Below are 23,333 nucleotides of genomic sequence, written 5' to 3' on the forward strand. Positions count from 1 at the left end.
TCTCCATGCAAAATATACCCTTTTTTCTATTGATTCATATGTAGCATAAGCCTTTTGCCTTTCAGACAGTTCCTGGTGAAGACCCCAAATAAGGCTGACTGGACTTGAGCATCACATGCCATACTTTTATGTTTGAGGGAAGTTTCTTTACAGCAGAACAGATTACAAAGCCCCAAGTTAGAGTGGAGGCTGGGGACAGAGTGATAGACAAATTCTCCTTAAAAACTTAACGGGATGGTGCTGTCCAAGGAGTCTTAAGGCTATAAATTTAAATCTTTCATGAAGGGGAAGGAAAATCAGAGTTACTGGCAATCAGAGATCCCATCTCTTGATTTTTATAGTCCAGACCTAAATTCAATGAACCTCATTCTCAGAGGCCCCAGACCACATAATAGTCTAAATTTTCCCTATATGCAAGAACTCAGGGAGGAAAGTTTAATTCTCCAGAGCCCCCTTAGATCCAAATAAGTTCTAAACAAAAGAAAGTCATGAGGGTAGATGTGGAGGACATACTGGCTCAAATCCTTTTACCTTCACCAGTAGCAAAACATGAACCCAAGAATCTAAACTGTCTCCTCCCAAGACATTAAGTCTGCTAGGCTCAAAAACGCATTGCTACTTCAGAACTTTTGTGATTGACCAAAAGGCTGGACTCCTGCAGGCAGTAAGCCTCCATCCACTGCCAGAGCCCCTAAATTTTCTTTCTCATGTGTTGACCCAAGTGCCCCAGCTCACCACTTTTTGTCTTTAAGCTCACCAAAACATCACTGGGCATTTTTAGAAGAAAAGCATTTTCAGAGAGGTGAGGCAGGGTATGATGATTAATGTAGGGTAATTAATGATTTCCTGGTCTCCAGAATGTGGATGATATCTCAATGATTCTGCTACATCTTCCTTGGATTCACTCCAATGCCTATGAATGGGAAACCAGCTTGAACTGCATCATATAATAATATGGGGACAAGTTGAAGGTGACCCTAGGACAGTGACAGCACTTTGCACAGATCCACTGAGCTTCAACTTCCCATGAAGACAGCTTTATGAGTCCCAAGACCCATTCTCCAGTCTAAACCCTGCCCTCTCTAAGATATAGGTTGGACTAAAGTCTAGGCTGCAGTGGGAAGTACACTTGATTTGTAGTTGAAAGTTATCTTGGAATTCTAGCTCTACCACATACTAGGAAGGAAATTTTGGGTAATTTATTGCTCTGAAATTGAGCTTCTTTATCTATAAAATTGAGGGATTAGGCTAGATAACCATTGAAATTCCTTACAACTGTAGACTTTTGATTTTAAGACACTCAAGAAAATAGGCCTCTTTATACTGACATGGGAGATGTATTGGACAGTGAAAGTTCAGGGGAGATCTGAACCTCGGAGGAACTCTGCCCCCCATAAGAATGTGGTAGAAAATGGCTTTAATCCATGAAGGGATTCCTCTGTCTAAAGGAATTTAGGAGCACCTAAGCCCTGGCAAAGTGCTCCATTCCATGATCATCTGAGAGATGGTGGGTCTTGTTTACCCACAGAATTTAGAGAGAGCACATACCCTGACAATGGTCTATCATTATCTACAGTGAGTACACAGGAGATATTTTAGCCCTGATGTAGTTTAATTTGTCTTAAGAACCAACGACATAGATCCCTTGAAGCAGTATCCTTTTGATAGAGGTGTAATGAGTTCAATCTTATCTGAAAACTCTACCAGGATTCATCTTCCTGAGAACAGACCATAGCTTCCCACTTACATACCCCAGGGATATGGTTATGCCCTATCAGGACATCCAAAGCCAGGTCCTAAACATGTCTCTAGCCAGAGCAGTCATATGTGTGTAAAAACATGCACACATACATAAAAATGTTATGTGTATATGTGTGTATGTGTGTGTATATATATTATATATATGAACATGACAAATGGAGAATTTGTTTTGTTAGATTTCGCATATTTGTAATAGGGTTTTTTTTCTTTTTTCCCCTCATAGATGAGTTATGAAAAAGAGAAAATAAATATTTGTTATTTGAGAAAAATTAATTTCAAAAGACTCTAGTTCCTGTTCCAGAATTTCTGAAGATTTATGTATAAGTAGATCTAGAAAGAAGAGGAGTCTAAAGGTTTTCTTCCTCTTGCTCCCTAAAATCATGAATCAGAAAGAAAGAGAAAAAGAGAGGGGAGGGGAAGGGAGAGAGGAAGAAATAAAGGAAGGAGGGAAGGAAGGGAAGGAAGGAAGAAAGGAAGGAAGGAAGGAAGGAAGGAAGGAAGGAAGGAAGGAAGGAAGGAAGGAAGGAAGGAAGGAAGGAAGGAAGGAAGGAAGGAAGAGAAAGAGGAAGGGAGGGAGGCAAGAATAGTAGTGGCTACTCCTACTTAAACCTATACTGGACTCCTTTCTATGTCATCCCTGTCAGGTAGGGATTCAACCTGTACTTAAGGATTCCAAATGATGAGAAATTCATTAGCTTCTAAAGCAACCTAGTCCATTTTGGAACCACTTTAGGTAGGGAAATTTTTCTGAACATAAAACCAAAATATTCCTCTCTGTAGCTTTTACACCTTATTCATAGTTCTGTCCACTGGGACAAAAAAAATTCCATATCACAACCCCTCAAATATTTGAAGATCATTTCTTTTACTTCCTTTTCAGTCCTTTTCATAGCTTGGAGTTCCTTTTTTTTTTCCTTCATATATTGGTGGGGGGAAAGGAAAGGAACAAGTCAAATCAATATGCTTGCCATGTGCCAGTAACTGTGCTGATTGCTAGGGATACTACAAAGAAAGGCACATATAGTGCCTTCCTTCAAGGAGCTACCAATTTATGGGAAACAACATACAAACATGTATGCAATAAAAAAGAGATATTCCAAATAAATTGGAGAAAATCTCATAGGAAATGCACTAACATTAAAAGTTATCAAGAACCTTTATAATTTGTATATAATAAAGATAATAAAAGGTAGGGGGTGATAGGATAAAGGACAAATCCTAGCAATTTACTGCAGGAAAAGTAGAGAGGAAAAAATAATTTTCCACTGGGAGGATCAAAGAAAGCTACATGGCAGATAATGGCATCAGAAGGAAGAAAAGGCTACTAAAAACCAGAAATTAACAAAGAGTAAACTGAGACCTCCACTATCTGTTAGAGGAGGGACCTAAGCCCCAGTGCTGATGCACACTAATCAGGCAGTTTTAATGCTTCTGTCAAGGTTCAGTGATGCCAGATGCCAGTCTCGTTGCTCCACTTTCTCACAGCTTCCTCCTGACTGATTCAGTTGTGGTTGGAGCTATTTTCGGGTCCTATTCACTTACCCCAACACCTGCCTGCAGTGGGGAAAGATGTTTTCTCGACACCCAAAATGCTCTCACATTGTAATGCTCTCACTAGGTAACCATCAGTGCAGCAATTACTTAAAAGTGTGACCAACCTGTGGGAACCAGTGTTTTTATCTGGGTTATACCATCCACACAGAATATTCGGAACATGGATCATGGAACAAAATCCATACTCCTGCCAAGTTCAGTTACTAAAGGGCATCCTGCTCATAGGAGCAATAGGCAGGATGAGTGCTGTCACACAGCTAATGAGAATTTATTAAACACCTACTGTGTGCCAGAGACTGTGCTAAATTCTGGAAATGCAAAGAATAATTTTTGCTTTTAAGGAGCTATTCTAAGGAACAAGATGAGATGATAACAACTAGTACATATAGACAGTGGAAATGAAAGGTAATCCTGTAGCTAAGGTACTAATAGTTTGGAAAGAAAACAACAAGCCCCCTTGCACATTATTCTTTTCATGACCTCCCTCTACATCTGCTCAGACACCATCATGGCAAGCTCTGTTCAAATTGAAGCAAAGTTGTTCTATTATCCAAGACACATCCAAATCTCAAAGACCACAATCCTCCCACTGTTCACACACACACACACACACACACACACAAGCTCATATTTAGAAGCAATTTCCTTACAAGTATCTTATAATGTAGTGATTAGAGTAATATTAGCCCCATTTTATATATGAAGAAACTGAAGGATGGGGAAGTGAAGTAACATACTAATACAATTGGCAAGCAAAGAAGTAGGAATGAAACCCATGTCTCCTGCCAATGAGTTTAGCCTTAATTCTACTACTCCATGAATGTCACTGTACCTGATCTCTGCCTTATAGCCCAAGCTGACTTTGATGGCTCCCAAAGCAGAATTATTCTTTTCTATATTCTGTTCCCAATGGTCAGATATGACCCATGAAGGAGCAATGAGAAGCCCCCATATAAGCACCGCTTAAATAAATAGTCCCTTCTATTGGCACCCACTTTCTTCAGCCCATGTTAGCCCAGGCGAATCCCAGTAGCATTCTCATGCCAGACAGACAATTTCTCTCAGATAAGACAGGACTGATGAAATTAAGGTAGTGGTTGATATAATAAAAAATGATGATACTATCTAAATTAATTTATGACTTTAGTGCTATACCAATCAAATTACCAAGGGGATACTTTATAGACTTAGATAAAATAACAGCAAAATTCATTTAGAGGAAAAAGAAGGTTAGAATCTCAAGGGAAATAATAAGACAAATATATCAATGAACGGGGCATGGTGTTACCAAACATCAAACAATAATATAAAGCAGTGATTGTGAAAAAATATTTGGCAGTAATTAAAAGATAGAAAATAGACCTTTTGTTCAATAAACTAGACAAGAAAGACCCAATAGCAATCAAAAATAGTAGCTCGGTGTTTGAACAAAGAACATAAATTATTAAATGTGGGTCTTCTTATTGGACATATACTGCTGAGAAAACTAAAAAGCAATTTGGCTGAAATCCGGTCAATATCAGTGTTTTATACCATATTCCACATCCAAAAGATACCTAGTAAAAAAACATTTTTCAATATCTTTAAAAATTAGGAAACAGAAGGAAGTGCCTTTTACAACTATAGCTGGGGAAGAAATCTTAACCAAACAATGAAGTGATCATATAAAACAAAAGGAACAATTTTAAATTCTTCCATGAAGAAAATTAATGTCAATAGAGTAAGAGAAAGTTTTAAGTTGGAAAAAGATATTTCCACCAAATATCATAAATAAAAGTCTCATAGTTATAGTATGTAAGGACTAGACACAGATATTTAAGGTCAAGGGCCATTCTACAGTAGATAAATAGAGGAGCAATATGAACATTTTAAAAATATTTGTCCACTCTCTATAATCATAGAAAATTGTGCACCAGTCACGGAAAACAAATTCAAAACAAAATAAATTCTGAGGTTCTACCTCATATCCAACAAGTTGGCAAAAATAAAATAAATAACCAACATCAAAGTTACCATGGAAATATAAATACACCAAGCCCCTTCTTGTTCTAGATCTATAATCCTATGAAGCACAAATTGGTATGTTCTGTAAAACTAATTGCAATTGTATTTTAAAAAATGACTCAACAGTGCATACTCTTTGGCCCAGCAATCTCACTACCAGGCATTTATCCAAGAAAGTCAAAGTCAAAATGAAACATCCAAAAACAACATATTTATATAACAGCATATTTATTGCACTTTCTGTAGTGGCAAAGAATGAGTAACAATATGGCAAAATTGTTAAATAAATTGTGGCATATGAATATACTGAAAATCAAATAAGAAGTGATAAATATGAGAAATTCAGAGAAACACTGGAAGGTGGATTTGAACTGATGCAGGATAAAATAAGAAGAACCAGAAGAATGATATAGACAATTACTACAATGTAAATGACAAGAACACTAGAAGAAAACCAAACTCTAAGGAATTGTAAGAGACAATCCCGTTCAAATAATGGAATAAATTTCCCTTGTTTTAGTAAAGAGGTGCCATATCATAGCCTCAGGGTTGGAAGGCACCTCAGAGGTCATGATGTCTAACCCTCTCATTTTAAATAAGAGGAAACTGGCCAAAGAGTGTGGATGACTAGCCTGGTGATACACACAATATTTTCAAGCAAAAAAAGGCTTTCCCCCAACTGGTATCTGTTTTCAGAAGGTTATCTAGTAAAATTCTGAGACCTGATAAATTCCCCACCCAACTTATTACCTGGCTGGATACTTCAAGGATACGTCAGGAAAAGACTCCTGACTACTGAAGACTGAACTATTTCATCAAGTCACTTCCTTCAAGAAAACAACTGTCACTTCCAAGAAAAAAAAAAGTGTCACTATCCTTTGATTTAACCTCCCTATTACTGGTCATATTATGTTCTAAGAAAATCAAAGACAGAAATCAAAGTCTAATAAACACAAATATAAATACATATATGTGCACATACATGTGTGTATATATCACTGTTACAATGAAGATTTTTATATCACATATGTGTATTATTTATGCATACTATATCTATTATAAATGTAACACAATATATTTGATTATATATATATATATATATATATAGTATGTAAAATATGTGTATTGCATATAAAATCTTCATTGTAACACTGTGCTAGCTAAGAACTGGAACCAAAGTTAGTGTTAAATGACTAGAGAATGACTTTAAAAACTTATGGCACATAAATACAATGTTCTATCATTCACCTATGTCTGATTCTTCATGACCTCACATCTGTGGAGTTTTCTTGGCAAAAATACAGGAGTATTTTGCCATTTCCTTTTTCAGTGGATTAATACAAACAGAGGTTAAGTGATTTGCCAAAAGTCACACAGCTAGTGGGTGTCTGAGAACTGATTTGAACTCAGGTCACAATGACTCCAGGCTCAGTACTCTATCCACTGAGTTATCGTGCTGCCTCCTCATATAAATATAATGGAATATTATTATGCAATAAGAAATTATCATTATGAGGAATTTAGAGAAACATGGCAAGGTAATTGTTTTTAAAGCTGAACTTTGAGTAATTGAAAAACCATTGAATGTTCCAGAGGACAAAGAATGAGGTAATCACCATCCTCAGAGCAAAGAGGTAGAGGGCTACTACCACAGAATGCTATATATATTGTCAGATGAAGTTTCTTTATTTGCTGTTTTTACTTAAATCTGTTTTTCTTTGTCATGAAGGAAGAATTCAATCTGAAATGATGGAATGGTTTTCACTGGTTTTGTTTTCAAGAAATGATGTTGCTATTAAGACAAAAGACACCAATAACAAATTGTTTTATTTTTTAAGCAGCTCTTAACTCTAGGTTGGTCATTCATCTCTTCCCTACAGTCTTCTATAATTAATCTCATGCAGTGTTGAGAAGTAATGATTACATTCATATGTTCTCCTTTCTGTACACATTTATGTATGTTTCAGTGAAAAGCAGAGTGTTGCAATGGAAAAAAAATATTGAATCTGTGATAAAAAAAAAATTGAATTCAAATCTCACTTCAATCATTTATTTTGATAGCATTTAATGTCTTTTGCCTCTTTTTGTAACCCTAGAACTTAGCACAATGCTTGATACATAGTAGGTACCCAATAAATATTTGGTACCTGGCCATGTGACACTGGCAAATCACATAATCTTTCTGAGCCTTAGTTTCCCCTTCTGTTAAATAATAAGATAGGATTAGATAATCTCTAAGATCCCTTCAAACCCCAGATTTCTGCATATTCTACTTGAAATGTTGCAATATCTCTTGAAGTCAGTAAGATTCTTTCATCTTTCCTACAGAGAGAGAGAGAGAGATCCTATAGAGCTTTCCAAGCCTAGAAATCCATGCTGCAGTGCTAAGTGACTTGGAGAAAGACAAAATGGTATGTAAAGAAGAGTGCAGGATAAGTTGAAAGTAGATATAGCTTCTGGTCCTGGATCTGTCACTAACTCACTGTGAATTCGTGTTCCTTTTTTGGGGACTCAGTTTCTCCATATGCATAATTTAGAGATTGGACAAAATTATCTCTAAGTCTTCCTTATAGTTATATCATTCTGTGATTCTGTTGGAGAGGACTAGCAGAGACGTCATTCTTAGTTACATCCCTTTTCTTCTCCAAAATTTTCAAGGTACTTGAAGCATCTTCAGAGTCTGAAGGGAAAAAAAAAACTGAGAGAAAATCTCAATAACTGGACCTCACTTCCTTCTGTTTTGCTCACTTGACATTTAATGATTCTGTTTGTTTATATTGATGTATTGAACACCCCAAGAAACAAACATGGAAAAACATGCCTTGATGGAATGACATTTTCTCAGTAGTATTTCACTCAGATGTATATTGAAAAAAACAGATATTGTTATCCTTATAGTTCCCCCCATTTTTTTTTCTTAAAGGGATCCATAATGTCATCTCTGTGGAGACCTACCAGTATAAAAATCACTTCTAAAAATATGAGTTAGTCAATCACTAAGTACTTACTTAGCTCCTGTTAAATGTGCCAGACACTGTGCTAGGTACTGTGAAGAATAAAATAATTCCTATTCTCAAGGAGGTACATTCTCACAAATGCACCTGTAATTTAGGCTTAGTCTCAGGGATATGAGAGGCTAAGTACAAGTGAATAATTACATCTCTTGGGTGTTTTAGATTCCAGACTTAAATTGAACTCTCCCTGACTCTAACCTGGGTGGTTCACCCCCGTCCCATGCTACCTCCAATTTTATAGAGAGGGAAACCAAAACCTGAAGCAGAAAAGTCACAGCTAATTCTTCAGGATTAATGTAGCTCTATCTACCTGATAAACCATAGAATTTCAGAACTAGAGGGAAAAAAGTATTAAAATCATAGAATTTGGAACACAGCTCCTCTAAGACAAAGATGTTTTGATTTTTTTTTCCTCAAAAGAGTACCTGAAACAAAGCTATTGCTAAATGCTCATTGAATTGAATTGAACTGGAAGTGACTACACAGCTATACAGATGTTTTAGTATAACCTACCCATATATACATTATATATGTGTGTGTGTGTGTGTGTGTGTGTGTGTATGTGTGTGTGTGTGTACACATATTTGTATACATATATACATATATACATAAAGGTACATGTGCATAATATACATATGCAAGTATATCACTATATATACACAGGTATAAATTTATATAGATATATGTAATGTAGATATAGATGTATTTGCATGTATGTATGTGTGTACATATACTAAGAGGTTAAATATGAATATATACACTTATGTACACATTTGTATGTATGTGTATATATACTAAGAGGTACGTATGTGTGTGCTGTTATATATGTATATGTGTGGGTGCTTCTATATATGTGTATTGTGTTTGTGTTGTGTGTGTGTGTATATATATATATAGAGAGAGAGAGAGAGAGAGAGAGAGAGGTAAAGTATATGTGTGCAGATTCATATGTGTGTATATGTGTGTATATATGTGTATATGCACATGACATATGATTGTATATGTTATATAAACAAAACCAGAAACTGACTATATCCATATATATATATATTATATGATATACATTATATGATATAATATATATTATATATATAAGGACTCCAGCATAAATGTCTGTGTTCTTTTCTCTATGCCAGAAATCCTTAATCTGCTGTCCATAGAACCCCAAAGACTCTAAAGCTAGATTTCAGAGGGTCTGTAAATTTGAATAGGAAGAAAAGTGCATCTTTATTTCAATACAATTCATTTTCTTTGTAACTCTGTGGATTTTATTTAAGCTTTCATAAATAGTATTTTAAGAAAGAGTTCATAGACTTCACAAAATTGTTGAAGAAGTCCATAATACAAGGAAGGTCAAGTATTCCTGACCCATTGTCATGCCCCCATCTAACTCCTCATTTTACAGATGAAGGATGTGAAGCCCAGAGAGGTTTTGTGACATTTGCACAATCACACAGCTAATTAGTGCTGAAGACAGAACTAGCGCCCTGGTCTCCTGACTTCAAGCCTAATAGTTTTTCCATCTGTTGATCGATATAAGGGGAAAAAGTAGGGCCTTGGTTAGTACTAAGCCTTAGAAGTTCTGATCTTATTAAAGCTGCTGATTGATCTGCTATCAAAGCCACAGCAAAGAATCCCAAGAGAGGAGGGCAAAGCACATCCCTGGGCCCCAAGCCAGTCGCTGTGTGCTTTTTTATTCTCCTGTACAAGTTTGAGCTGAGAATCCACCGCCATCTTTCAAATAGCATGAAAAAAGCAAGGCTTATCTTTTGTTTAAGTCAACAGAAATGAAAGAATTCAGATCCCAAAGAATAGCTAGAGTCTTGAGGTTTTGTTTTGGTGGTTGTTGCCATTGTTTGTTTTTTGTTTTATTTAATTCTTTTGTTTTTCAGCCCCATCACACAAAACGATTAGACTTGTTCTGCTTTGACCACAGAGGTCAATGCAAGTAACCACAGATAGAAGCTACAAATTTACAGAATAAAGCTGTTATTTGGAACAAAAATTTCCCAAGTACAGCTATCCAGATGTGGAATGGGCAGTCTATAGATGGAAGTATATGAAGGGAAAGGGAGCTGTCCATGGTCTCAGAATTAATAGAATCATAGATTTTGATCTGAGACCTTAGATGTTGTCAGATTCACCACCACCCCTAACTTAGTAGATGAGGAAACTGTGACCCAAAGAAGAAAAGTGATTCGCCTTAGCTAGTATTTATTATAGATTTCAGATGCAAGTCTTCTAGACTGGAACTTCAGCTCTCTGGTCCATTACAATGTCTTGCCTTCCTTTATGCTATAATGGAGATCCGTTCTTCACATCTGGGTTGGACTAGATGCCATTTGAAGTCTCTTTGAACTTGGAAATTGTAGTTTAGAGGCAGCATCATCCTTAGCTATAGCAAAACTGAGCTTTGGACCTAACCAAACTCTGGTGTCTAGATTCCCAGCCCCAGGCTCTTTCCACTTTGCCATACAATGACCTTCAGACTGAGTTTATTTCTTAGAACTCTTCAGTGACATCGCCATCTCCTGGGATTGTGGCCAAGGCTTTCAAAGATTTTCTTCTTGTTTTAAAAATTACAGCAAGCTGTAGTTATCACCTTGACACACACACACACAAACACACAAAGTGGCAAGTTGAATAGTTTCTCAGTTTTACCCAAACTTTTACTATTTTTACTTTGCAGGTTTTCTCCCCAATATGTCAGCTTCTCTTCTATTTCTCCCTTCACTGTCACAACAAGTGGGAAAATGTGTTGGATGGCGTGTTCCCAAAAGGGACATCTTGCATCTTGCAAACTATGTACATATGAAATCATCTCTCTCTCTTTATTTCTTCTCTTTCTTCTTTCTTTTCTTTTCATTTTTTGTTTCTATGTGTATGTGTGTCTCTCTCTTAATTTCTTCCTCTCCTTCTACTTCTCTGTCTCTTTCTCTCTTTATCCACAGAGTTATGTGCTGCTCATATTGTCCCACTATAACACCTGACTCCCATTTTTGGGACATCTGACTAGTCCTGGGCCATACTTATATTTTATTAAAGTAGGAAAGAGTCTTTGAGATCATTTAAAGAAACTAGATAATATTTGCACAGTTTTTAGTGTGTCTGACTCTTTGTGTCCCCATTTGAGGTTTTCTTGGCAAAGTTACTGGAATGATTTGCCATTTCCTTATATAGCTCATTTTACACATGAGGAAACTAAGGCAAAAAGAGTTAAATGATTTGTCCAGGGTCACATAGCCTAGTAAGTGTCTAAGGCTAGATTTGAACTCAAAAAAGATGATTTGGCTTGGTTTGAAGCCCTTGAATCACCTAACTACTTGTTTCTTTTACCAATTAATAGAGCCTGAACACACTAATTTTCCTCTCCTATAAAATAAGGAGTTATGGCAAAATGATTTTTGAGTTTGTTTCAAGTTCAAAATTGATGATCCTATGGTCTTATGATTTAATTGAATCTCCTCATGTTACAAACATGAGGAATTAAATCCCAGGATATGAAGTAAATTGGCTAAGGTCACACAACTTGTAAGAGGCAGATTAAGAATTCAAACTCTACATGTATCTGATGCTCTTTGTTCTAAACTGAGTTAGGCCATAACAATATTTAATATAAGGAAGGGGTTGGGAGCAAGAGAGAATAGAGAAGACATCATGGCTCAGAAGAAGAAACACTGAATTTGAATAGGAAAATCTGCATTGAGATTCTGGATCTGTCACTTCCATCTCCTGTAACCCTGAGCAAGTCCTCCATTTCTCTGGGATTCAGTTTCCCTAGGTTTAAGATGAAAGTGTTGTGTTAGAAATATAAGGCCCCTTTCAGCTCTATATCTAAGTTCTATGGCCCCACAGCAAGTCAGGCTCATTTATAACTACTCAAGATTGAAGGTCTATCCAGACCCTCCTTAATGTTTGCTAGCTATCGAGATACTGACTGATCACTGAGGAAAGGTGAAGTCCAGCCCTATCTTAGTGTTTGAAATCAATGATAGCATACTTTGTTAAAAATAAAAAATAAGGGCAAAAAACACCTGAAATAATTCAGGATAATCTGAAGGTGTTTTCTCTTTAACTTGGGTACAAATATATCTGATTATGATGCTGATGGTGATGTGTATACATGGCCATGTACCAGCTTTATATTCTTCAGGGTGTTCCACTGAGGTTATAATAGTTTTTCATTCTTCACTCTTACTAAGGGGACTTATAAACTCCAGAGGTCAAAAAGAAATTAATTTAGGCTAATCCATTTGTCTTGATGTCACTGATGAATTTTGTAGCCTAGTGGAAAGAACTTTTGAATTGAGGACACGAGACAGGGCTTTAAATTTCAGTCCTAACTCAGTACTCTTGGACAATTCATTTAAGCTCTTTCTGCCTTTGTTTCCTCTTCTGTAAAGTAAAATGAATGAAACTAGCACTTTTTACATCACAGAATTATAATGAGAATCAAAATCCACAATGTATTCAAAGTAGAAACTGTTATCTAAATAAATGTCAGCTTTATCAGTATTGTCAATCAACAATCTAACACAAGGATGTTTATAGCAACACACGAAAACATGTACACAGTAAAGAATCCAAAATGAAGTTAGAAAGAGCTGACCTTATTGTGCTTATCTGTACAAATGTTCTGTGATTAACAGAGCTACTCTGCCCATTGTTCAATAAGTCATGTGTGCCATATTAGATTACGAATCATTGGTATGGCTGTGGACAGGAAGTTGAGTGTGCTGCTTTGTGATAGAGGTAGGATGATACAGAAAGAATTGTTCCATATCTCTGTACATTACTTTCTCCATATATTAAATGGAGTGGGGTGGGATGGATGATGACTAAGCACCATCCAGTTCCGAAGCATGCTCCTGTGGGCTTCACAACAATTGTTGTATTGTAATTACTGTGGAAGAAGTACTGTCTCCAGAGTCTGAAGTGCTAGTTTCAAATTCTCCTCTAATGCATATTATCTATATGACCTTGGACAAGTCACTTGATCTCTGTGTCTCAGTTTTCTAATGTGTAAAATTAGAGAATACAATTTTTAGACAGCTGCATAATCTGATAATTAGAGTAAGGTAGCTTAATGGATAGTCTTGGACTTGGGGTTGAGAAGTTCTAAGTTTAAATCCTACTTTAGACATTTACTAGCTGTGATCATGGGCAAGTAAGTCATTTAACCTCACCTTCAATTTTCCCATCTATAAAATGGAGATATTAATAGTGTGTACTACACAGGGTTGTTATGAGGATCAAATGAAATAACATATGTAAAGCATATCATAAACCCACCAAAAAAACAATAAAAAAGAAAGCCATCAGATGATATTTTTCATGAAAGCTAAATGGTCTGCACTGGTGCAGGGAGTTGAGTTGCTGGAGTTTGGGACCAATTCAGTGGGCAAGGTCGAGCAGAATATGACCCAATATAAATAACTTGCAAACACCCATGCACTACGCATGTGATAAGTTATATGTGATAAGTCACATTTCTTTACTAACTTGGGTCCTTATCTGTTTCCTAATACCAAGAAGCCGATATAATCCATAGCACAGGTTGGTGGGAAAGTGTGTTAGAATGGGAGTTTGAATTTTGGTCCTGTTACTTATTATCTATGTAACTTTAAGTGAGTTGAAAGCTCTCTGTCCCTTAGTTTCTTCATCTAGAAAATGGGAAAGGTAGACAAGATGACCTTCAGGCTCTCCTTCTTAAGCCAATGTTTCTAAAATTCTATGACTTGGTGATTATGAAAATTACTAATGGAGGAGAAAGAAGAAAAGGGAGGGAAGGGGAGAGAAGTTGAGAAAGCATGCTATGGTCTAATTCTTGCCTCCCATCAGATCTTTCCTCTATAGAAATGGTCTAACACATGCTAATGAATAACTGGTCAATAGAAAGAGAAAGAATGGTTGGGAAAGGGAAGGAGGTAGAAAAGAAAGTCATAGCCAAGCAAGTTGAATTAGATTTCCTTAAATCCAAAGGGCTAGACCAGAGCTAAGAACTAGAAAGGAAAATAGTGGTCCAAAATAGTGGAATAAAAGGCCAGCATATTGTCCAGAAGGGAAAGAATCCAAAGACAATAGAATATTTTTCAAATAAAGACAGTATTACAGATTGCCCTGGTGAGCTGGTGACTAAAGGGCCTATGCCATCCTCTATTATCTATTGACACAAACCCTTGCTCCTCTAGAGCAATAGCATCAAGCTCCAAGGGATGGCAGTTCATTTTCTACCAAGATTCCACCTAGGATAGCAGTCTTCTACACTCATGGTATACTAACCATGTTCTCTATTTTTACCTCCCAACTCCCTCAACTGTAGCAAGCTTGGCTGTGAGCCCAGACAGCCCTAACCTCAGCATGCCTTATGAAAGCCTAGGCTTGCAGCCCCAAGGTTACCCTGGGCAGGAACCATGCCTTCCCCAGCCTAAAGGGTTCTTAGAGGAAGGCCGGTGTACAAAGAGAAAAGCAGCAAAGGTTTTTTGTCTGTTGCCTGATCTCCCACACCTGTGAGCCAAGGACCCCAAGGAGAGGAAAAGGAATGGAATTGGGAAAATACTTCTTCCAGATTGGTCATGGTTCCCTTCCTTCCCTTTGTCACCAGTTCGTCTTTATTTCAGCACAGTGACTGTTTGCTCTTTCAATCCTTCTTGGAAGGCTTGAAATGGAATATTTGCTCAAGAGATCAGGACAACATTATGGGTCTTAGGAAAGCAGAGTATTTAGGCATATGCAAACACATGCTTATTTCTTTTCTTAGTTAAATATATCAGAGAATAAATTATACTTCGAGGAAGCAAACTACAATAGCTAAAATGACTGAAGGAATTTAAAAGGCATAGTACAGACTCTAGAAAGCTATTCTTCAATGCAATAGTGATGGTGTGTATTCCTCCCACAGCAATGATCTACTAGCTCAATTAGTGTGCAAGGGTATAGGCTAATAGCTCTCAGAGAAAAGCTTAGGGATAAACTTGCTAGTGATATGACTTTTATCATTGGCAAGTTACCTATTGGTATTTCATCTACTCCAGGCTCATTTTTGAATTCCTTTCACTTCCCAATAGCACATGTATACTATGTGGGCCCACAAAGGAACCAAACTGTACAATACATACAGAAAAATAAACAATGAACCAGTTAATTACTCCTATCTACAAACATACAATCTAATATGGGAGATGAAGTGCTAAACCATCAGGTATCTTAGGGATAGAGTTTTAAAACAGAACAGATCATGTAAATATTTTAGCCAGTATATACAGAGCTATAGTGCCCTGAAGAAGTATTATAATCAATCAATCAAGAAACATTTATTAAGCCTTGGTGTGCTAGAGACAGTGCTAAGTGCTGAGGATAAGAAGAAAGAAAGGGAGAAAAAAACCAGTCCTAGCTCTCAAAGAATCCACAGTCTAGTGGGAAAGACTATATGTAAAAAAATTATGCGCATATATATATGTTAAATTGGAGACAATCCACATAGAGAAGACACATAGGGAAGCATTAGGCACAATGAAGGGGGAAAACTTCATGGGAAAACTAGCGTCTAGTTTGCAAGTGATAACTAGCCATGTGCAGGACTCATATACTGGCTGTTAGGGTCTTGATCCTGCTGCCAGGATGAATGAAGCTAATTTCCTGCCCAAGCTGCCGTCAGCATCAACCAAATAATGGTATCCCTATAGATTTTCTTTGCCCTCTGGCTGTCTCCAGATAGTTGGAGTCTGGGGTACACCATACTGACAATAGCAATCATCTGCAGCCAAACATTTAAAGCTAGAACAAGTCTATAAAATAGAATCAATTTCTTATTTAGTTTAATTAAGGTGTGGTTACCAGTGCAGACCCATGCCCCATAGAAACACCAAAGAGCAGCAATCTCTTTTCCATGTCTACACTAATATAAATGCTTATCCCACAATTATACTAAACTAGCATTAATTCTTCTCTTGTGTGCACCAAATTTTGGCCTCTTCATCTGTGCCCTCACTGCCAAGGATTAGTCCCTGCCAATACATCCATACAGACCTATGACCATCCCCATCCCATATCCAAGATGAATAGCATTTGGCAAGGCTCAATAGTCTAGGATGAATTTTGATGTAAAAACATGTCATTTACAAAGAGGTCCTTTATCTTTGCAAAGGACACTCCTGTGGCATATGACACTGGTACCTCCTCGGCTCTGTTAACAAACGCTTGTCTGCTTTCACCTCAAGGGCTAAAGCTCTGTTGTTAAAACTGATATTGTTGTCACTGAACAAAAAGCCAATGGTGACTTTACTCTAAGGCAGCTTCCTGACAATCAATGGTTAGAACTTTGCTTACAGCAAGACTGACACACACTGACACACACTGAGGGGACTCAAGGTGGGCCTGACATCTCAGTCACTGAAACGGAATCCTCGATTAGACTCACAAGCCTGACACATCAAATCCCAATTCGTATACTTCCCTCCCAGAAAAACACTCTAGACCTAGGAACCTGGATAGAGGTGCATGGAGAAAAGGGAGAAACTGAGAATGACTAGATCTGGACTCAGATTTCATTGCAACAGGGAGCTAAGAATCTCTCTCTACTGATGCAGTCCAGTATATTCTTTATAATATGCATGTATACACACACACATACATAGATGAATGAATATGTATATGAATGTATACACACATAGTCGATAGTATAATTTGTTTTAAATAATTATATTTGTAAAAAGTAATTTTTAATTCAATATGGTGGAATTAAGAGAGAGAAAAAATGGATTTCTATTCATTTAAGAAAAACCCTTTTAAAAAGAAGAAGGAGAGTTGTCTGAAGAACTGAAGGGTTCGTTATCCCTGAACACTCAGATCTAGTCATACATTTAGGATATATCAGAGCCCAGATTTGAACGGAGATCCTCTTTGCTCCAAAATTGGTTTTCTACTATCTAACATTGCTTCTTCTATCTACCTAGAATCATTTTTTCTAGTTGGGTAAAAGCAAGAAACAAAGCCATAGTAAACATTCAAAAACAATAAAATAATTTAGAAATAAATGCTTCATCATGAGCTTGCCCTGACAAGCAGATGACTAAAGGGTACTTTCCTCCTCAACCTATTAACACAAATCCATGCCATTAACCAAAGCAGTTAATTAACATTTTGTTCTTAAAAAAAAAAAAGGAAAAATTAGTCAGACTAGAGCTCTAACAAGGTGGTTTTTCTCTAGCAGTTTTGCTATCCATCTGGAGAGATTAGTATTAGTTTTAGTTTCTTAGCTATATCCTCTTTAACAAATAAGAGAAATAAGTTCTCCATTACCTAAGGAATAAAGGGAAAGTTTACTGATTATTCAGCTTTCTGGCTTCTCCTTTCTCCCTATTTGATCCAAAGGGGTGAAAGAACTCTGAGAGAGGTTCAAAGTCAATATGTTTACAGTATTGCAAACTGAGTCATGACACCATCTGAGGTCACATAATTGAATGTGGGAATCAAAAAAAAATTGGAAACAATAAAAGGTATCCAATATTCTGCCAAGCACTAATTCTTTATGTAAAGATAAATAAGATCATCCAACTCATTAGTATACAAATTTGCTTTCATCTTTAATAAATGGTAGAATTACATGTATACCAAAGAATTATGTTTAAACAAATAGCTTTATGATTTCTTATGAACAAATGTTTGATTTGTATATCTACATGTGTAGGGTTGTGTAAAAATTTCTTGGGTTAAAAGGGGTCATGAGTGGAAAGATTTAAGAAGCCCTGATGCAGAGCAGGATTGGCAATATAGTAAAACTCTTGGGGGGGGGGGGGGGAAGACGAAGGTCATTGGTGAATCTCTTCAATGTTTGTGCAACCATACCGTGAAAGAAAGGAGAGATAATCCATGCACTTACCATAATCACTGTCATAGAACACAATGAATTTCTGCCACCGTAGCTCTGTGACCAGCTTGAGCATCACATCATTGAGGCGAACAGGTGGACGTGAGGCCAGTGTGTATTCCTCCCCTTCCGGGCTGGGATTCAGGTGGCATGCTGTTCTGGGAGAGCCTCCAGGGTTCCGCTGGACGAAGAGGTGCGGGATGTGCATGGCGTCTGTGAGGGACTGCAGGGCATTGGCAGATGCACAGCCTGTGGATGTAACTAAGGCCAGGATACCCTGTGTCATCAGGTCACAGGCTGGGAAGATAGCAGAAAATAAGAGAGAGAGAGAGAGAGAGAGAGAGAGAGAGAGAGAGAGAGAGAGAGAGAGAGAGAGAGAGAGAGAGAGAGAGAGAAACACATGAGCAGGGAATGGCTTTAATTGTCCTCTACTAGGCATTATTTGTCTCCCTTGAAGTAAAAGTTATCTAGAGTAAAAATATAACCCCCAATAATATCTAAAATTCATAGTGCTGGAGTCTAGACCCAATGTACAAGAAAAACAGCATTTCAGAAACAGAAAGGACATTAGGAAGCCCAGAGTTATGGAGTTTGGAGCTAGGTATAGCCTTAGAGGCTATCTAGCCCAGTCTCATTTAGTCAAATCCCTTCATTTCATAGTAATAGAGATGAGATTGGAACTTGGATTTTCTGATACAAAGAGCAAGGATTTCCCCCCCACCATAACCAGGTTTCCTCCATATCACATATTACATCACTAAAGTATTACATACATTCAGAGATTTACAACTGGAAGGGTATTAATCTAGTCCAATCCTTGATTACTGGTGAGAAAACCAAAGCACAGGGAGAATCATAAAATCAGAAATCAAACACCAGATGGATCTTTATAAGCATCTAGTCCAAACTTTTCATTTAGATATGTGAAATTTGAGGTCTAGAGTAGGGAACAGATTTGGCCAAAGTCACACAGGAAGTGTCAGAATTTGAACTCAGGTTCCTTGACTTCAAATTCAGGGCTCTCATTTTCTACTATATTGTGTATTTGATCCAACAGAGCACAAAGAATACAGTTCCCAGAACCCAATGCTCAGAAAAAGCACCCAATGTGTCAGATTTCTCATTTTAGACACCTAGCACAAGGTGTCCCCTTGTGACAAGAGAGAAGAAGACAAGGGAAGAGGAGAAAAGGAGGTGACTAATACCAACTATAATTTCAAGATTTTGCAATACCATACAGCACCTAGAAAAAATGTTTATGAAAAACCACTGATAATTAAGAACCTTTGGAATCCTAAATACGAAATGCTAGATGAGAACAGCAATTCCAGGTGGCCATGCCAGCCAAAAGGAAAGTCTGAAATCTCCCAGCATAACCCAGGGCTTCCAATGAGTAGCAAACATTCATTAGGGATGTGTTAACTGGCTTCCAGACTCAGGGAAAGCACATATAACTTCCAAACACTGATGGCAGACCATCTGCTACAAGAGGGAAACTTTTCAACTACTCTGGTAATGCTGGGTGTTCTGCAGAGATTCCTTTGATTCACCAAGGAAACATGGGGAGGATGAGGAGAGGGGGAAAAAAGAGGGGGAGCCTACAGAGAGAAGCAGGGAGAAGTGCTGGTGGAAAGATCTAGCTAGTCTATCAATACTACTAAAAGGCAACCAGATTTTCTCCTCCTTGGGTTATATATTTCACATTTCAGTTTCAACAAGACAGAATTTCAATGCAATAACTTAGTGTTTGACAGCAAAAATGTGGCTGAATTTTAAAGGTTTCCAAGAAACTAGGTTTGGGGGCATGAAATAACATCAAAAAGCATTCAATGTTCAGTGCCACTCAATGTTCCTTAGAAGGAGCAGTGTGGTACAATGGATAGAGTGCTGAAAATGGTATTGTGAATGGATTCAAATCCTGTCTCCAGTGTTTATTGGTTGTATGGTCATGGGGAAGTAACTGAAGCTTCCTGATCCTTGGTCTGCTTATCTTTAAAATGGGGATTATAATACCTGTAGGGCATTTGTTTTATAGGAATACTGTAATATAGAAATGAGATAATGTATATAGAGTGCTTTACAAACACTGGAGTATTTACATAAATACAGAAAATGCACTTGAAAAGTTCTAACAATTACTGATTATATATATAATATACAATATTATTATGTTATAAATATTTGTAATATAATTATGTACAGTTTATATTTAATGTATTTATTAAGTTCCTACTGTGAATTCTTGTTGATGGGTTATTACTAGTAATATATATATATAAACATATGAAATTTATATTCAATGTATTTATTAAGTTTATGTTTTAAGCAGAGTACTGTGCTAGGCGCTAGGTAAAGTAAACAAATAACAATTATAAAATAATAATAATAATATTTATATGACTTTAATTTTTTGTAAAGAGCTTTCCAAATATTATTTCATTTGATGCTCACAACAGTACTATGAGGAAGACACTAATATTATTGTCCATTTTATATAAGAGTAAACTGAATCTGGGGGAAGCTAGGAAATGCTTTGGCTAGAGTGCTGAGCCTAGAGTCAGGAAGACTCCTCTTTCTGGATTCAAATCTGGCCTCAGACTCTTCCTAGCTACATGACACTAAACTTGGGCATATCACTTAATCCTGTTTGCCTCACTTTCCTTATCTGTAAAATTAGCTAGAAAAGGAAATGTCAAACCACTCTAGTAATCTTTGCCAAGAAAAACTCAAATGACTGAAACAACTGAACAACATCAAAACGATCTGAGAGAGGGATGAAGTGACTTGCTCAGGTGTCTGTGAAAGGATTCAAACTAAAGTCTTCCCAACACCATCCTAGCACTCCAACCATTGTACCATCTAATCACCTCTAAAATTTAGATAAGACATGCCCTCACTTCATGATATTTCTAGTGCTCCACTTATGAATGAGACATAAATGACTATAATATGGAATAACATATAATAAACACCAGAAAAATGCTAGAGAAAGTTCAAAGTTGTGGGGAATGGGGAATCATTAGCAACCCCAGAATAAAGTGGGTTGGATTTTAAAAGACTAGTAGGAATTCAATAGATATAGAAGTGGCAAGGAGAAGCAATCTTAGGCGACAGCAAAAATAAAAGCACAGTAACAAGGAAGCACGGGTCAGGGCCAGGAAATACAAATTCTGTAAACATAGGTGCTATCATTTTATAGGAAAAGCCTTGTATAAGAAGATCACTTGAGCTATTTTATGTGAAGCAAGGACTTCTGGGTGGAGGGTTTGAGGAAGGATGTGCAGATAACCTGTGCTCTTTATGACATGACCTTACCATACAGGACCTCAACCTTGATCACCCTAATTCCTGGTTTCCCAATTCTAGTATATGAGTTTGTCCCTTATCTTGCCTAAAACTAGGCCATCACCATAGCTGTCTGTCATTTCTAAGTCATGTCACTGCCTTCTTGGCTATCCTCCTCAACCCTCTTTTATCAGAACTCATTCTCTGGGATCTTAAAGGTGATTTTTGTCTTTCCTCACCGAGACCTAGGCTTCCACACCACTTTCTGGCCATCTCCCTAACCATTATACTAAGTGTGATATTCTACTCACCCTTCCTTTATATTTCTAACTCCCTTTATGTGATTTCTCTCACATCAGGATGCCAACTTCTTGAGGGCAGAGACTGCCTGTATTTGTATATTCTGCACTTAGTACACTTTCTGGCACGTAGTAAAAATAAAAAAATTCTCCATTTATCAAACTATCATATAGTTATGAGACACCTACTCAATCAGGGGACTCTGGCCACTTAATCTCCACTATTGTTCCCCTTCCTCATAGATAGTCTTCAATGGATTTGGGGGAGAAGACCCCATGGATCCAAATCCTCTACTCAATCTGCTTGTACCATGGGAAGACAGCACAGCTCCAAGACTCCATATTGAAAGACCCAGACTCTGGAGGTAGATAAACTTTGGGGTAATCTGCATGGTTTTCACTTCAGCATCCAGAAGGAATTTACTCACCACAATCCCAAAATCCAACAGGTCTGAAGGCAAAAACTCTAAGAAGAAAGTATGTAAAAAGCCAGGCTTGATCTAGGTGACTTTTTGTTCATGAGCAACACAGAGAAGAATCACCTCATTATCTAATAGAAAGATCCCTAGATCTCATCTCAGAATACTAGAATTTGAATTGTAGTTCTGATTAATCTCAGGCAGGGGCAGCTAGGTAATATAGTGGATAGAGTACCAGCATGGGAGTCAGGAGGACCTGAGTTCAAATCCAGTCTCAGATATTTCCTAGCGGAGTTAATCCCGAACAAGGCATTTAACCCTATTTGTCTCAGTTTTCTCATTTGTAAAATGGGCTGGAGAAGGAAATAGAAAATGACTCCAGTGTCTTTGTCCAAAAAAACCTCAAATAAGCTCACAAATAATGATCCACAATGGAAAAATGACTCAACAACTAATCTTAGGCAAGTCACGGTACCTTTCTAGGTACAGTGTTTCCTCATGAAAAATAACAGTGCCAGACTAAATGTTCCTTAAATTATTCCAAACCCAGGCAAGGAATCCACAGGCACTCTCTAACTCCAACATCAATTAATAGGCTTTGTGTGACCCTAGGCACAAACTTACTCTTTCTACATATCCCCTAACTCTGATACAATCAGAAAATTATGGGATAAGTGACTCAGTTAAGAGACAAAGTTAGACTACTTTTACTATTATTTTTCCTTTTAGAGAGACATAGAAAAAATTGTTTTAAAAGATCTGCTTGAGCAGTCACCTTTGCTGCGACAAAATCGAAATTATTTAGCCTACTACTCACGTCCCTTTGCCATCTAACTCCAAACCACCTTTCAACCTCGCTTTGCATGAGTGTGCCTCATACCCTATGCACTAATCAAATTTGACTCATAATCTCTGTTTCCTGCTCATGTCCCCTGGCTTCTCGTGCCTCGTTCCACTGCATAGGCATCCCTCATGCCTGAAACACATTCACACCTCAGTTCTCCTCTTGAAATCCTCTTCCTTCAGGGTTTGACTCGAGGGCCACCTTCTCCAAGAAGCTTTGGCAAATCGCACAGTATCAGAGCCTGAGATATAAAAGGGACCTAAAAGGGCATGAGTCCAACCCCTT

General features: G+C 37.3%; 1 protein-coding gene across 3 annotated transcripts in view; it reads right to left on the reverse strand.

Moving 5' to 3' along the window:
- Positions 1-23,333, reverse strand: part of GRID1 (glutamate ionotropic receptor delta type subunit 1) — a 1,107,390-nt gene that overhangs the window by 725,664 nt on the left and 358,393 nt on the right. For all 3 annotated transcript variants that reach the window (XM_051982367.1, XM_051982369.1, XM_051982368.1), the window contains exon 3: positions 18,214-18,498. In XM_051982367.1, coding sequence (XP_051838327.1) covers positions 18,214-18,498 — 285 coding nt within the window. The remainder of the gene's footprint in view (positions 1-18,213; positions 18,499-23,333) is intronic.

This window comes from Antechinus flavipes, chromosome 2 (assembly GCF_016432865.1).
Source record: "Antechinus flavipes isolate AdamAnt ecotype Samford, QLD, Australia chromosome 2, AdamAnt_v2, whole genome shotgun sequence".
In the NCBI taxonomy this organism is placed as follows: Eukaryota; Metazoa; Chordata; class Mammalia; order Dasyuromorphia; family Dasyuridae; genus Antechinus; species Antechinus flavipes.